The 15768-nt window shown below is 34.5% G+C and overlaps 2 protein-coding genes across 5 annotated transcripts in view; both read right to left on the bottom strand.

Annotated features, from left to right (window-relative positions):
- Positions 1-543: 543 nt before the first annotated feature.
- LOC126851579 (lipase member H-B-like) lies at positions 544-3025 on the bottom strand. The gene is made up of 7 exons (XM_050595688.1): positions 2859-3025; positions 2718-2772; positions 2474-2619; positions 2103-2345; positions 1581-1781; positions 1157-1313; positions 544-1047 (listed from the first exon to the last, which is right to left on the bottom strand). Exons 1-7 carry the CDS (start codon positions 2935-2937, stop codon positions 1011-1013), a joined length of 918 nt encoding a protein of 305 aa, XP_050451645.1. The 5' UTR covers positions 2938-3025; the 3' UTR covers positions 544-1010.
- A 3399-nt stretch (positions 3026-6424) lies between these two features.
- LOC126851583 (uncharacterized) overlaps positions 6425-15768 on the bottom strand; it is a 33348-nt gene continuing 24004 nt past the window's right edge. For 2 of the 4 annotated variants that reach the window (XR_007687706.1, XR_007687710.1), the window contains exon 3: positions 11268-11533. Coding sequence is in view for 1 of the 4 variants with exons in the window: in XM_050595693.1 (XP_050451650.1) it covers positions 6541-6694; positions 11262-11533 (426 nt within the window). In the remaining 3 variants the exon portion in view is untranslated. Of the gene's footprint in view, positions 6695-11261; positions 11534-15768 lie in introns of those variants that run through there. The other 2 variants (XM_050595693.1, XR_007687709.1) reach the window with 2 other exon arrangements.

The raw sequence follows: 15768 nt of genomic DNA, 5'->3' as shown, positions 1-15768 counted from the left end.
TGGAAATTAAATAAAAACTTGAGATTCTGATGCATAATGAGGTAATCATTAAGAATATAATTATTTTTTCTACTGATTAAAAGACAATTTTTATGTGGAATCAAAATAATAATAATAATCATTGAACATAAAACAATATTATTTAACTTCCATTTGGATAAAAATATGATATTGATATTGAAAATTTTCCAAAACTTAAATCTTGTCTTGATCTTGAATGAACCTTGATAGCAAAAATTTTGTCTTGTATTTTGACTCAATTTTTTTTAACAATTTTTATTTAATACTATAAACAATTGTTTAAAATAATATTTCTTCTCATCTAATTTACACACAAATATACATATATATTTTAGCTTTTTTAAAAAATCAATAATTTTGACAAGATTAATAATCATGACAATAATCTTGGTATTGTCTTGATAACAAATTAAAAATCTTGTTTTAATCTTGTCTCAAACTTCGAGACAAGGCAAGATAACATCAAGACTAATCTTGAAGTCTTGATATCTCGTGCAATCCTAATTGAAATAAAGTAAAACATTTTCTAAATATATTCTCTCATTTTATAATATTTTATCACTACTTAAGATCACAGAGCCACTTCCATTTAGCGCAAAATCTGATTTTTATTCATCGGAAACGGAGATGGAGATTCAAAGTTAACAAGGCGGGAGGATTAAATGGCCAAATTACACGGTTAAGGATAACGACGCCGCGGGCATTTCATGTTCCTTCGACAAGCGCAGCTTCATCGACTTACAATTAGAATTCGTTCGCGTGTGCAACGTGCCGTTCTCACAATCTCATTTGGCCTGCCGGCCTCTGAGGGCCGGCTTTTAATTTGCCGCCAATGATACTCAAGTCAAAAAACACATTCGCCACTTCCGGCTTGAAACTATTTCCTCCGTTCGCCAAACAGAAAATTTTTTATAGGACGATTCACGGCTGGATCGAGAAATTCTGCTGTATAGTAGAGAAATTTCAAGTGTAGTAATGAGTAAGTCTCATTATAAAGTTCCTGTATGGAAATAAAATGATCCGTGTCTGCAAGAAATTGTTGTACATTAACATTTTTTGTTATTATATAAAAATAAGTTTTAAATTAGGGCTTGATAAATAAATAAAAAAAATTAAATGGTAATTGTCGTCTTACACATCCGATGCAGCGTATCCAACGTAACTCTGCAGGTTGCCTTTGCATTTATTTTCTTTATAATCAACATAGCAAGGACACTGTACCGCAATAAATTCTTTAGGATGATATTTCGATTCTGCATAGATTTCGACTGATCTTTGATGACTGCAAACATCTAATAATAACAGGATAAACGTTAAGATTAAAATTTTGCTAATTCAAATCTTTGTAGATTTGTATTAGCGAGATGGATTCGACATTGTAACATTAGATAATTCTTTGTTAATTAATTTTCGAAATATTTCAAACAATGATTGGTCGCAGTTAACAAATTATTTTTTTTTTTTTAATTTTGTAAAATGTTTCAAAATTTGTAATGTATCAAGTAAAAAATTATTTGTAAAGAATTAATGATGGGATATGCAGTCGCTTCGATACTTACCTGCTTTAGAAAATGGGTTGTCAATTAACTTGCAACCAGGCTGAGGGCGAGTGCCACCGTTTGCGTAAAATTCCGCTGTTCCCATACAGGTGAGAGTGCCATATCCTCCCATATCGGTATGAATGATATCAATCCATGCCGCATCTGTAGATCTCAGATAGCATCCGAAAGGATAGAACAAAGGATTTGCAGGATCCAATGCTATAAACGATAATTTTACAATTAAAAAAAATATATATTTTAAATTGCAAATTCTTCCATGGATTTACTCTTATTAACAAAGACTTAATAAAAAGCTATTAGTTATTTAATATCATTAACTATTGTAAAAGTTATTGATAATCAAAATAAAATTAATTATGTTTTAACATATCTGTATTAATAATAATATATAATTGATAATATAATTAATATAAGTATAAATATTAATTATTATAAATACTAATTATTTAGTATCATTATTTGTACGGGTCAAAAAAAAATTCCAGATGCGAAGATTTCAATTTTAATTTAGTCACATACCTGTGATGCGAGGTATCGTAAAGTCGTTGCATTTACCGGCAAAACCAGCTATAGGGACACCCAAGGAATGTCCGATGATATAAATCTTTGATATATCGAGGCCATTTTTTACAAGCAGTCGTATACTTTGTGCGAACAAGCGGCCTACTTTTTCGGCTCTTTGGAAAGAGATCCAGTAAAATAGCTTAGAATATTTACTCCAATCGAGTAACACAACGTTGTCCGTTCTTTCATAACAGAGAGCTGATAATGGAAAAAGTGCTTTTTTTTTGTATTTTTCTTTGATTTAATAAAAAAAATTAAAATAAAAGATTACAAAAAATTGTAATTTCCATCGAACATGATTTTGAATTTAAACAAAAATGCAATACCTCTCATCATTAATTGGACATTTGCATCATCCGGAGATTGTGAATGTCCAAAGATGTAAAAGATTGTCCGCTTATCCTCTAACACTTTTAACATCTCTTCTGGCGCTGTGATGGGATAGACGATCGTTCCAGAGGTTTCGTTATTACTATATATCACGAATATTTATTTCGATTATTATGTTAATTATATTTGTTTTATTGATATAATTATTATTTTCTGAGATACTCTTGCAGAAATACGAACCATTTATAATAAATGAGATTGACGCCAATCGCAAAATCTGAATCCGGTTGATTACCTATAAAAAATATTATGCTCATTCTAGTATGCACTCTTGATATTCATATAATATCGCGAAATGTAAAAAGTAGCACACGTATTTACAGGCACACGAATTTCCTTGGCCGTGCATTATCCTCATCAGAAATAACAGAAGATAAAAGTATATAATAAAAGTTAACATTTCGAAGATATATACACAAACTGTGAAACGTCTGTTTATGTTTCAAATATGAACTGTCTATTGTGCTCTTCTGCGAAAGAATGCCGACGTGAACGCAATATATACCAGTACCATCTCCACATATATCAGATACAAAAAGTAAGCAAAAATAAATGAATAAAAAAATTTGTTTCATTAATTTACTCACATGATAATGATATACCGCATGTTAAGTAATGACAGTTGCGTAATGTAAAAAAATTCCACTCGTATTTAGATAATTTATCTTAACCTTCTTTTTTTGCTCTTGTTGAATTCATATCGTATATTCGTGCACGTAATATGCACTATCGAAAGAAATCATTAAGAGAAAAAATTGCATAACTCGAGCAGAATTTCAAATACACAAGTATGAAGAATGAATCATGAAAAAAATATTACAAAACTATGCGAAATTATGCCTGACAATTGTTTGTCCCAAAATATCACAATTTATTGCAAAACTTATTATTCAGAATGCGATATTTTTCGAGGCTAAAACAATTGGCATATAATTTGTGCAAATTTATTAACATTAATATTAAATTTATTAACATTAATAAAATGTTATTATTGTTACAATCATCATATTTGCTTTAATTAAAATAATAAAAAGCACTACAATTAATATATAAATATGTACGTAGATCAAGCATATTACTTTTCGCAATATTGTAGAGAATATATGAGAACATGACGAGAAGTACGCACTTTAAATAAGATTAATAAAATAATTTATGATAATATATATTTTTGTTAACCTTCTATTCAAATTAGTCAAGTTTTTTACAATTTTTCTAAAATCTGCATAAATAATATATTTTCAAGATCATAATTTATCATAATTTATACTAATTCTAAAACAGAGTTTCGATATATATTTCCTGCTTCTTTATCTTTACAACAGTAGTTAATCATAAAATTTGTTTTTTTTATTTTGACAATTGTGCAATACTAAGAAAACTTCACAGAGGTAAAAAAAAGTTCGCTAAGTAAATAAAAAAATATTACTACGTAGCAAAAAATTTTAAAAATAAATATGAGATAACAATAGACAATATGAGACAATACAATTAACGCTAAGTATAGTGAATTATAGGAGCAAGTAATAAAATAGTTAACTTCGTACACATTTAAAACTAAATATATAACATAATCAACCTATTTCTATACTGTTATCTATTTATTTATAAATACATATAAGTGTAATGAGAAGTTCTCATTATAAACTTCTTAATATAGAAATAAAATAATTCGCAACATGATCTGCAACAAATTGTTGTAGATCAATATTTTTACGGCAAACATTCTCTTAATATTCCAAGGCGATGTCAACGCCTAATAAATATTTATTGTCAATATTCTAATATGGACGCGAATACTCAAATTTTTAACGTCAGTATCTTCTAATCTCGATGGCAACTCGTGCATATTTAGATTTACAGACTACTTTATTAAAGCATTTGCAATCATAATAGTGATACCTTTCGGGGAATGTCTGCGGAATGCGCGTCGAGCATTCGCGATAGGAGGTTCGTCCGTCGAGGGATGGAAACAATTTGTATTAATTATTCATGACGATCAATGTTCGATATGAAATTATAATCGGTCGTTCGTGCGTCAGTCAACCATATGTATAAATTGACTCTTAGTTGCTTGCATACGTGCGTGCGGTACGTGGGCGGAAGTGCCATTTATGTATCCGAAACAAAGGCAACGTACTTGATCGCGACAGACAGAGGAATGCAGACAACTTTATTTATTTCCAATGCCGTAGTATATTCGAGTAAGAATACTTTTACTCATCGCAACTGCGTTAGAGTGTCTTGTATACATATTTTAAGATCATCGCGTGTGGTTATTTTTCTTCTCGACGGTGATAATATTTATAAACTCGAAATTTTTATTTTTAATGCCACAATAATACAATAATAGTATTATGATAATATCAGTTATCAATTTATCATCTCGTGCTCTTTTATATGCAGCAATAATGCTTATCATAGAAGATAGAATAAAATTCACGAGTAATTCTGTTAGTACTTTAAATAAAAATCTTAGTATTTATTTAAATATTTAATTAACCCTAGTAATGATCGCTCAAGAGTGTTACACACACTTTGTTCTACTTTGTAAATTACACTCTTTTCTCTCGAGAAAAAGAGAGAGAGAGAGGGACGAGATGGTCTTAATCGTTCAGCCATACCATGACTTATTTTATGGATTCCCGTAATTCTAATACGTGTCGCTCGCCAGTAATCAAAGTCTTTCTTAACTCTCATTAAGACGGAATTAGTGGCGATATTCCTTGCTGAGAGCGCCGAGTATATTTTATGCGATGCATTCCGTATGCGGTCTGGGATTTAGCGACTGGCTGAGAAATTGCGCACAACGCTAAAAGTAATTATGACGGGTTAGTATAATCCGCGCGAATACGACTCATAATATCTTCTATGCAATTAAATACACGATTTCTATACAACTCTTTGCAATTATATATAAATATTATAGTTGTAAAGAAAAATCGCACACAGATAAATATTGAGAGCAATATGTTTTTAAAGTGTTATATTTATTGCAATAGCTTTCATTAAAAAAGGACAGATTAGAACGTATACTTGGAATAATATCAAAGCTATTGAATCATATTGTCCCGAAAAAAATACTAATACACGAATCAATCAATTTGACTACACTCGCAAAAATTACGGAAAAATTATCGTCGCGCTTCCATTGGTAACAATTACGTTAATTAATCCTGTCGCGCGCGTCGTCTTCTTTACAAATATGTAAAGGCTTTTCTGTAGGCGTTGTAAGCAAGCTTAAGTAACATACAGATATGTTTCTGCGTGGTAGAAATATCATGTGTATTAATAATAGCGCGTAACGAATACACTTTAAATCCGGAGTATCAGCGCATCTTTTACTCTTACCGGCTTATACTCTAATAGGCTTAAGTGTCTGCAAGCCAATGTTGGAATATCACGCCAGTTTCTCGCCTATTTATGGAGTGTCTCAGCACTTGAGAAAGTTTTTCGATTTTGGATAATAATAATATTGTTATAAAAATATCAAAAATAAATTATTTATTTTTATTTTAACGATCGTCTTTGTAACAATTTTCAATTTAATCTTAGTAAATCTTTCACATATTAATACTTTGTTCAATTTTCAATCTTTAGATTAATAATATTTATGGGATAATCAATCTGTCACACTACGTCAAAAGTCAATTAATTAATATTCTAGTTCTATCATTCTATATAAAAAAAAAAAAAAAATTAATTTCAATATTATTCTCCGATGTATTTTATCAGGATCTCAACTTTCAATTTTTTAGGTAAACCTTAAAACCTTTCTTAAAAAATTGGTAGGTTAGTGCTGCATTAATATCTCGGTATTTCAGATTTTCTTAAAACCTTTCAAGGTTTTAAGAAAATCTGAAATACCGAGATATTAATGCAGCACTTTATGTGTACGCCTGAAAAAAGACGAATACGTGTATTAGCGATGACGTGGCCTCGCGCGACCAAAATTATGATCTATATCGCCGAATAAGCGTGAATTAACATGCGGCTCGCATGTTCACGTAATGCATTCTTTCAGAATTGCAACTGCACCGTCTCCTCGATGGCACTCTGGTAGCATCTGCGAATAGCCACCATGGCTAATGTGATCTACGCTCACCACGGTCGCCACGGACGAGATCTTGCTAAGGAGAAAGCTCGCTGTAGGTACACTGTAAAAAAAAAAAAGACTGACTGAAACTTCAGACAAAGTATCTGCAGCTTCTTTGTAGACACACTGTCTGAATTTTCAGACACGCTTCAATTTTCAGACAAGTTTTTCTAAATTTTTAGAAAAATGATTAAAACGGATTTTCTGACATTTCCTTCAGACACCCAGATCTAAAAATTGAAAAATGTTAAATTTTTAGAAAATTTTTTACAGTGTAATATAACATGCGCATATATAATATAACATGAAAAATATAAATACATTATAATATATACAAAATTAGAGCTAGAATACTCTAATTTTTTATATATACCAAATCAGGAAGAAAGACTCATAAATATATGATAATCTTATAATTTTTTTTTAAAGACTGATACGATGTATTATTGCATTATTATTCGATCGATCAATGTTATCAATAAAATTAAAGAATGAATGCTAGACAATCGACATTAATATTGATTTTCATGAAATATTCATTTTGGATTTTTTAAAAGAAGCAATAATCCATAAACAGATATTAATTTATATGATAAATATTTAGAACCTTTATTATAATTTAATAATAGAAATTTAATGATTTTTGAAAAAAATTAAAAAATATACATATATTATAACTGTATTATTTTAATTATAGGAATATAACTATTACAGTCTTTTTCTTGCTTGTTAAGATAATCTTTTAATAAAATCTTTTAATAAAATAATCTTACAAATGCGATTGTAAAAATCCATTTATCTAAAACATATTTGTTTATATAAACTATTTTGTTTTTTCTTATTTAATCAAGATGCCTTTGAAGTTCTTGACCAAGCACTCTAGTAACAGTGTACTATAAATACAGACACAATGTAAATCGTGAATATAAACCACGTGTGCAGGCTCGCTTTTCGCACCGATCTCTCGGTGCTAGGAGGCGGAATTTTCGCTTCGCGACACTGTCTCTTGAGAAGACTATGCGCAACGACCATAATTTTCGTTATTACTCCGCGAGAAGGTCTCGCGCCATAATCTCCATAGCGAAAAGAATATCCCGCGCGCGATGGCGTTCCCTTTTGAATGGCGCAATAAAATTAGGCTACCATACATAATGCGTCCCGAGGCGCACACTACCCGACAGACGGAACTCCCATACCTTCGCATTATCCCCGCGGTAATTCTCGGCTACGCGAAACGCATTAGTCATTTTCGCGTAGGGTGGAAAGGGGCGGGCAGGGCGGCGGCGGCGGGAAAAGGGGAAAGAGAGAGAGAGAGAGAGAGAGAGAGAGAGAGAGAGAGAGAGAGAGAGAGAGAGAGAGAGAGGAAAAAGGGAGGTGAGGAGGTGGAGAGAACTGACTTATATTCATCCACCTAATCCCCTTCTGATGATCAAAGATCCCCGACTGTTGGCGGCACTGCGGCCGCCACCACACTGCGCGCGGTTTCTTCTATGCGCTGCCGCGCATTCGCGCCGTGGGGGTAATACAGAAACGATCCGTGGCCACTTCCGACGAGCGGCGATTCACGTTTTCCGTGGCCGCTTGGCTACTTGGGAGGCAGAGCCGGTTGAATTAACTTAACTCTAACGCCTCGTTTGCCGCGCCGGCGTTTCCCTCCGCGTCTCTCACCCCCCGCGCCCGCGTATGTATAAGCGTTCGCGCACGCACGTGTATTATGCGCGCCTCTCATGCGTCCGTCGCGTCGCACACGCGTTGCCGGGACGTGTCCCTCGCGGTGGCAGCGGCCAGAGAGAGCTCCACCGGACATAAGGGGGAGGGTAATAAAGCAACAAGACAATGACGGTGATTTACGCGGTCCTACGGCAAATGGGCTTTACCCGTGGATTTTTTCGCGGCCAGCACGCGCGTCGGCGCGAGAGAAAGGTGGAGAGGCCTCCGCATGCGATTTATTAATCTCGTCCTGCGCGACACGCATGGCCTCGACACTCCACTACGGCGCTCGGCTTCTGCGCGACGCCATGCCACGAGATCAGCTGCTGTCGCTGCAAGGATTATTTATTTATGTCGTACAGATTGTAATATTTTCCATGTTGTAAATTTATGCAAGAATTATTTTTCAGAAATTTCTTACATCTCGCGAATGAAATAACGTAACTCGAGAGAAGAGTTGAGGTGATATAATTTTTTTACACCTGTTTCGATGCGCGGGCATATTAAATTATTAAATATTTAATTTCTAAATTGCCAACGTCCGATACAAAGCAATGCGTTCTACTGAATTAACAGGAAATTTATATACATTGAGGAAAAATTTAATAAACGCGATTAAAAGAAAAAATAATTGTTATTTGCAAAATAATCCTAACTATAATTTAAATTTCAATGCACCTAATATAATTCATAATTTCGTATAAAAAAATATGCTATATAAAATTTCATCAGCGTAAGAAATAAAATGAGTCTTTCAGAAAAGAAACCTACAATAATTATAAAACGTATAATTATTTAATCCAACATCTTGATTAGCCATATTTTTCGTATCTACCTACAACGGACCTCCTCGCCAGATTATATACACATACATATACACAAGATGCAGTCGTCGCTACCGCAAAACATCGTCGTCGAATACACAATGGCAACGATTTCTTTCGCGACCGCCGCACCTTCGCGATCGTTGGTTCCTCATCGTCTTCCTCATTGGCACACATTCCAACGATTTGGCGACATACTTATTCCAAGAAGACAGCATCGACACGCGGTATATGCACCGTTAACTCACCGAGTCGAGAGCCTGGGTGCCGCCACCGGGAGAGGAAGATCGCGGAACGATATCTACGACATGCCGATTCCGCATGAGCGGACAGAAAATACGATACCGCATCACTTCCCTTTCCCCCTTTTCGCTATCGATCAACCCTTCTCGCCTCTTTCTCTTTCCCCTCTCGTCCGACACCCCTTCTCGCCGCTTCTTCCTTTCTCTTCCTCCCTCTCTCGATCTTTTCGTTCGACCTCTCTCTCTTGTTCGCTTCGAGAATATATTTACGATCCAGGAAACGAAATGGCAAGTGCGCACGGTGTGTGGAGGCTCTCTCATTTGCAACATCACCTAAATCTTTACTCACGAACCGTGATCACCAAGTGTAATAGGACTTGGCAGCCTTTCATCGAATAACTGCCGTGGCGACTCTCGATTTTGCCGATCTTGATGCATTCATAATTTATCGGCTTTGTTCGTCATTAAAACAAAAAATGTATGGAGTATCTCTAAGGACTAAACGGGTCCGCGTGAAATAAACAATAATATAACAAATAAATGAGAGATGCAAAAAATGAACGGAGGAAAAAAAATATTACCGATGAGTTTGTAAATTAAATTCTGATCAAGGTATATATCATAACAAATTTTTATTATCAAATATCTTTATTCTTAAGCTATGTAAAAGAAAAAAAAAAAAAAAAATCAAATCAAACGGAACTGCCATTAAATTATCTTATATTTAATTATATTCCATCTAAAGAATGCATTTTAGAAAACAAAAAATCTCCCCTTCTCTCTCTCTCTCTCTTTCTCTAACATAGCTTCAAGTTTAACCATGAATTATAATTCCTGCACACATAAACAATAAAGATTTAAAAATTGCATGAGTTAATAGGTGAAAAAAAGCCAATAAATTTAATCCTAATCTTAAAATTACCATTATTAATCCTAATTGTCTCAATGTAGACAAAGCAATAATCTTTTTCAAATCATTTTCAAAATTTGCAATCAATCCAGATATAAACATTGTAAAAATTGATAAATATAATAAAATTTTATCTATCATTCTTCTAATTAAGACTTTATTAAATCGAATTAATAAATAAACTCCTGCAGTTACTAAGGTTGAAGAATGAACTAATGCTGAAAGAGGTGTGGGAGCTGCTATAGCTAATGGCAATCAAACTGAAAAAGGAATTTCAGCCCTTTTAGTAATTGCAGCAAGTAAAATTATTATTAAAACTAATATTATCGATTTATCTATAAAATAATTCACAAGGTACACTACCGATGGCGCGAAAAAAGTATGTGAAGAGGTGTTGGTCCCACGAGAATCGCGGCGATTTACAATGAGCGGCGGCGACGGCGGCGGCATCACCGACATCAGACGCTGACGACATAGTAGTCTGTACCGCAGCATCCCCGGCCGTTCTTACACGGCGCGCGTACACGCGTGCCCCGGCTTCCACACATGTCGCTGATGCCGTCGACGTGCGAACACGAACAACGACGAGGCCTAGGCGAGCTCATGTGCTGAATGCGTGTGTAGTAAGGGCATTCAGAGCCGGTCGAGCCGAGACGGTCGCATCGAGAGAAAACGAAGGTAGATTGGCGTAAGCGAAGCGAACAAAAGAGAGAGATTACATACGTACATGTGTTGATGTGAGACAAAGAGAGAGAAAGAGAGAGAGAGAGAGGAAAAACGAGGGATACATACATCCTAACCGGAGAGCGAACGCGACTCGCGCGGCCACGACTGCAGAAAGAGGGAGAGCCGATCTCCCGCGTGGACTAATATTAGTAGTAGTGGTAGAAGTAGTATTCTCTAGCAACTGTAGTGGTGAAGTAGTAGTAGGGTGTACCTTACCTTACCTTCGGTGAGCGGAGGCCGCTGTCAGTTCTCCCGAGACCATAGGCTCGAGCCATCGCGAGATCTCCCTCTTGACAAACTTTCCACTGCACAATCAACGATTCGTAGCGTCTCGTCAAGGTGACACCTTGAGCGTCATCGGGAGTCCCGGTTGGTTCTCTTCGCGATCGCAGAATTCCACAAGGAGGTAAAGAAAGAGGAGGAAGAGAAGGAGGAGGAGGAGGGAATAAAAGAGCAAGTGGGTTATCGAGGACAAAGAGAAAGAAAAACTAGAAAGAGAAAGAAAGAGATGTAGAAGAACATCTTCAGGGTTGTCGCCTTCAAAATTAATGTGAATTCTTGCAAAATTAAAAAAGAAACGAATAGAGAAGGACAGCAAATTAATGCACTTTTATTTATTTATTTTTTTTTTTTTTTTTTAGAAATATTTTGATCTTATTTGCGTTGCATTCGATAACAGTAATTAAATCGATCTAAAAAAATCGACTTGGTTGAATAAATCACGCGAGTCAATCAAGCTTGCCGGAAATCATTGCCAGTTCGTCACATAGCGAATATTACGTACGGTGGAAGTGACAGTGGAACTTTGCACATAAACTCAAGAGAGGGCTGCTTTTCCGGATTGATCAGTGTCAGGAAGTGTCAAGTGGTAACGCGACGAATTTTTCAATAGGAGGAGTTCTTGAGAGCTGAATAAGGTAGGAATCACATTACCAAAATTACTACAATATGTCCATAATTAATTCAATCTGTCACATTTGTCAAATCTATCACATCTGTCACATTTGTCAGATCTGTCAGATTTGTCATTTGTCAGATCTATCATCTGTTACATATTCAATCTACTCCACAATTAGTAGAAAAATATAACCATTTTTTATATATACAGCCTTTTATTTTATTATTAATATTCATTAGTTGATTTGCCATCTTTTTCCAATCAGATTGTGTCATAGCTCAATTATTATGCGGGTCTTAAAAAACGAAAGCAAATTCCACTTTTCAAATACGTTTTCAAATAGAATATGACAGCCGATACGTCAAAAGCAAGACTGTAACGCTCTATTCGCTTAATTATGATCTCGAGCAAAAGTGAATACAGTGAATGTTTTCATCAAACACACGTCACGTAATATGTGCACGCTTGTTTTCTTTTTTCTTTTTACGCTTACGGAGAAAATTACACCTTAGAAAACTACTCTCAGTTCTCTGATTCGAGCGCTCGAACACGCTTGATCCGGCTGAGAAAACACGTGTAGAATCGCCTCATAATAAACTTCATACATAGAGCTCCTTTATGGAAATGACGGAGCGACTGACATTAGAGATTTTACTCTCTCTTTCCGTCTCAGCATCCGCGTGTACCACTCAGTTTACGAGCGTGTATGCGTGTGTATGCGAGCGCGCCGGAGTAGGACGATTTGTCAGTCAATTCCTTATCGGATTAGGGGCACTTAATGTACGATTATACCAACGTCGAGAGCGCAGGTGCACTGGCCCTAATCTTGCTTCCTCCAGTTCTCGCGTTGCCCCTTGCTGCGTGCCGGCGTTTGTAGCGGCCGTTCTAACACCAAACGCGTTCCGCGGCCTATCGAGATAGATTAACGTGGGGGTATCCCTTATACAACGGCTCCGATACCGATTTACTACAGCGATTTGCCGCGGTACTCCCCGACCATCGTTAACCTGCAGTAGTGACCTACGATCTACGTAGGAACTGAATCCTGCTCTCTTTTCAGTTACATCTCTTTACGCTCTTTCTGCCTGTAAGATAGTGCATTATATATTCATTCTTAAAAAAAAAAAACATATATATATATAGATAATTATTAGATTATTATATTCTTTAACATATATATAAATAAATGTGTATATTTTTTGCAAAATGCTAAAAACAAAATGCGTTTAACAAAATTTCTTCATAATGCGCGCTTGTTACGAACGAAACGCGTTGCAACTACAATATTAGTGATGAAACAGATGCACTTAAGTTGTAAAATAAATTGCTTTGTGTTACGTGAGCGAGAGCTATAGTTAATGCCGCGTAATTGTCCTGATGTTATATATGTTTAAGCAAGCAACCTGGTGACATCTTTGCGGTGCTGTTTACCGCAGCGATGCTAACTCGATGCACAACATCTATGTAAGCGACCTCAACCTCAAAATTACACGCACGTTCGACGCAATTTATAACAGAAAGGACGGATATAAGCAGCTTATTCGTTAACGATTTACTTATATAAATGATACATCGTAATTTATATTTCAAAATTTGAATTAATAATTGAGTCATACATACGCGAAAGAATTGTGCAAATAATGAACATTGAGAAAGTAAGCTGTATTTTTTGTATTAATAAATTCCAAAAGGAATATGTTACGAATCATTGGAAGAAGGCTTATTATGCAAGAATTTTATTTGTAATGAGGTTACTGCAACTTTGCAAGATACTTTGTTTGACATCAATTACTACATTAAACATAAAATATTTTTTAATCAAATAAATATATTTTGTTAATTTTTTTTTATTTAAATAAATATATACTTCACTTTCAAAGATATTTGCCATATTAAAAAAATTATTATTTGCATTGAATAAAAATTATAATTTTTACAATATATATTAAAACATTTTAATATAAAAAAATATTTACATGAAGATAAAAAATGATTTATTAAAATAAAGAAAATTAGTGTTTTTGAAACAAACAGTCAAAAAATAAAAATTTTTTAAAAGAAGTAATTTGGTATAATAAAAATAAAAAAAGCAAATTTTTTAAATTTATTTTGCAAAAAGATATATCTTGCCTTTATATTTTACTAATTGAAATATATTTGTTGCTTGATTAAGATAATTAATTCCTTTATAAGTTTTTAAATAAATAATATTTTTAAACCAAAAAAAATTGTTTGGAGATTTAGTACATTTTCTTAGACTAATTAAATCACTTTCAATAATTGTTTATTTGCACATTTAAATCTAGAGCGCAATCAATATCGATATACGCTCACTCTCGCTTTCGACGAAAGGATCTGCAACAGCAAAACTGTCATCATAATATATGTAAGTTAAAGCTTGTGGCAAATGTATTTTACGATTGGAATAAAATCAGCACCTTTGATAAAGTCTAACGATGAAATTCCGGAAGAGGTCGTAGGTTCATCGGCGGCACCTATTTCTAACTGGATTGCGCTCAGGTGGGCAATCAGCAGACCGGCCAGCCGGCCGTTATCTGATATAACTAATCTCGAATCTCGCAGAGCAAGAAAGAGAGAGAGAGAGAGAGAGAGAGAGAGAGAGAGAGAGAGAAAGAAAGAAAGCGGCATGAGACTCCATCGAATAGCGTGAGCATCGCGATTCGAAAACCTGCGCGTCACATCATCAAGTGATTTCCAGGAAACATCGGATTCCTTGCCTTAATGCGAACCTGTTTGCTCGAAACGATCCTCCTACGCCAAACAATGATTATGGGCATAGGCGTGGGTGATAAACGAAGAATACAAAACAGATCTAACTTTATACGATTCGGCAGGGAAATAAAGTTAGACCCCGTATAGCGAAAAACATCGTCGTCCTTTACATGACTTGATTATTTCGTTTTGGCAGTTTTACGATTTTGCAGAAACGCAGATTTTCCTATATTAAAATGCATATTATTAAAATTAAATGCTGTAAGAAAATATAAATTTAAAAAATTTATTTTATTTGTATTCGTGTCTTTTTATCGACTTTTTTTATGCACGTTTATTCAGGTAGGCTTTTGCAAACAGAAAATCTTATATACCGAGATTTCTCATTTCAGATAAAGCAATAGCTCAATTAATTAAACTATATTTTAATAAGACTTCTCGAGACATTTAATTTGAGACGATTTAAATAAATGACGTATGATGACAAGGTAGATAACTATGTAAGCGCTTCAAATTTGTCTGACCATCGTCTACCGTAACTACTTATAATGACCGCTGTTTTATAGACTCGCGTAAGACGCGGCTTCGTATCCGATCTGCATTTAACTTCCAAACAAGTAAGAAGCTTGCCGAGACATAAACAGGTTCAACTACTCTACACATGAAATATCACAAGAAAGTTCGAGTCGGTCTCTAAGAATAGACGCGCGGCGGAACGTTTAATCGCTGGCATCTAAGTCCATTCTTTTTCCTCGTTTACGCGGTTCCTCCGAGGAGCAGCTTCGTACTTTAACCAGACTTGGAATATAGTCTAGGTTTGAGGAATATATATGTATATATATATATATATATATATATATATATATATATATATAGAGAGAGAGAGAGAGAGAGAGAGAGAGAGAAAGAGAGAGAGAAAGAATCTTGATTCGAGTTATTTGAGTTAGCCAGATGATTAAGATAGATTGTCTAAAATTTCTCTCCCAGATCCAAAAATTCAGACCAAACTATATTGAAATTTTTGAACATGTTTAATTTATGATATTTATATTACATATAAATATGTAATATAAATATTTCATATTTAATAAA

The sequence above is a fragment of the Cataglyphis hispanica genome, chromosome 8 (genome assembly GCF_021464435.1).
Source record: "Cataglyphis hispanica isolate Lineage 1 chromosome 8, ULB_Chis1_1.0, whole genome shotgun sequence".
NCBI lineage: Eukaryota > Metazoa > Arthropoda > Insecta > Hymenoptera > Formicidae > Cataglyphis > Cataglyphis hispanica.
This window is presented reverse-complemented; position numbering and strand designations above follow the sequence as displayed.

Bases quoted from the DNA above. Each gene is read 5' to 3' on its own strand.
- LOC126851579 (XM_050595688.1), bottom strand. From the start codon at position 2,937: ATGTTAACTTTTATTATATACTTTTATCTTCTGTTATTTCTGATGAGG. The intron at 2,773-2,858 runs GTAAATACGTGT...TATTTTTTATAG, and splicing joins CCAAGGAAATTCGTGTGCCT to GTAATCAACCGGATTCAGAT. The intron at 1,314-1,580 runs GTAAGTATCGAA...TGTTATTATTAG, and splicing joins CAACCCATTTTCTAAAGCAG to ATGTTTGCAGTCATCAAAGA.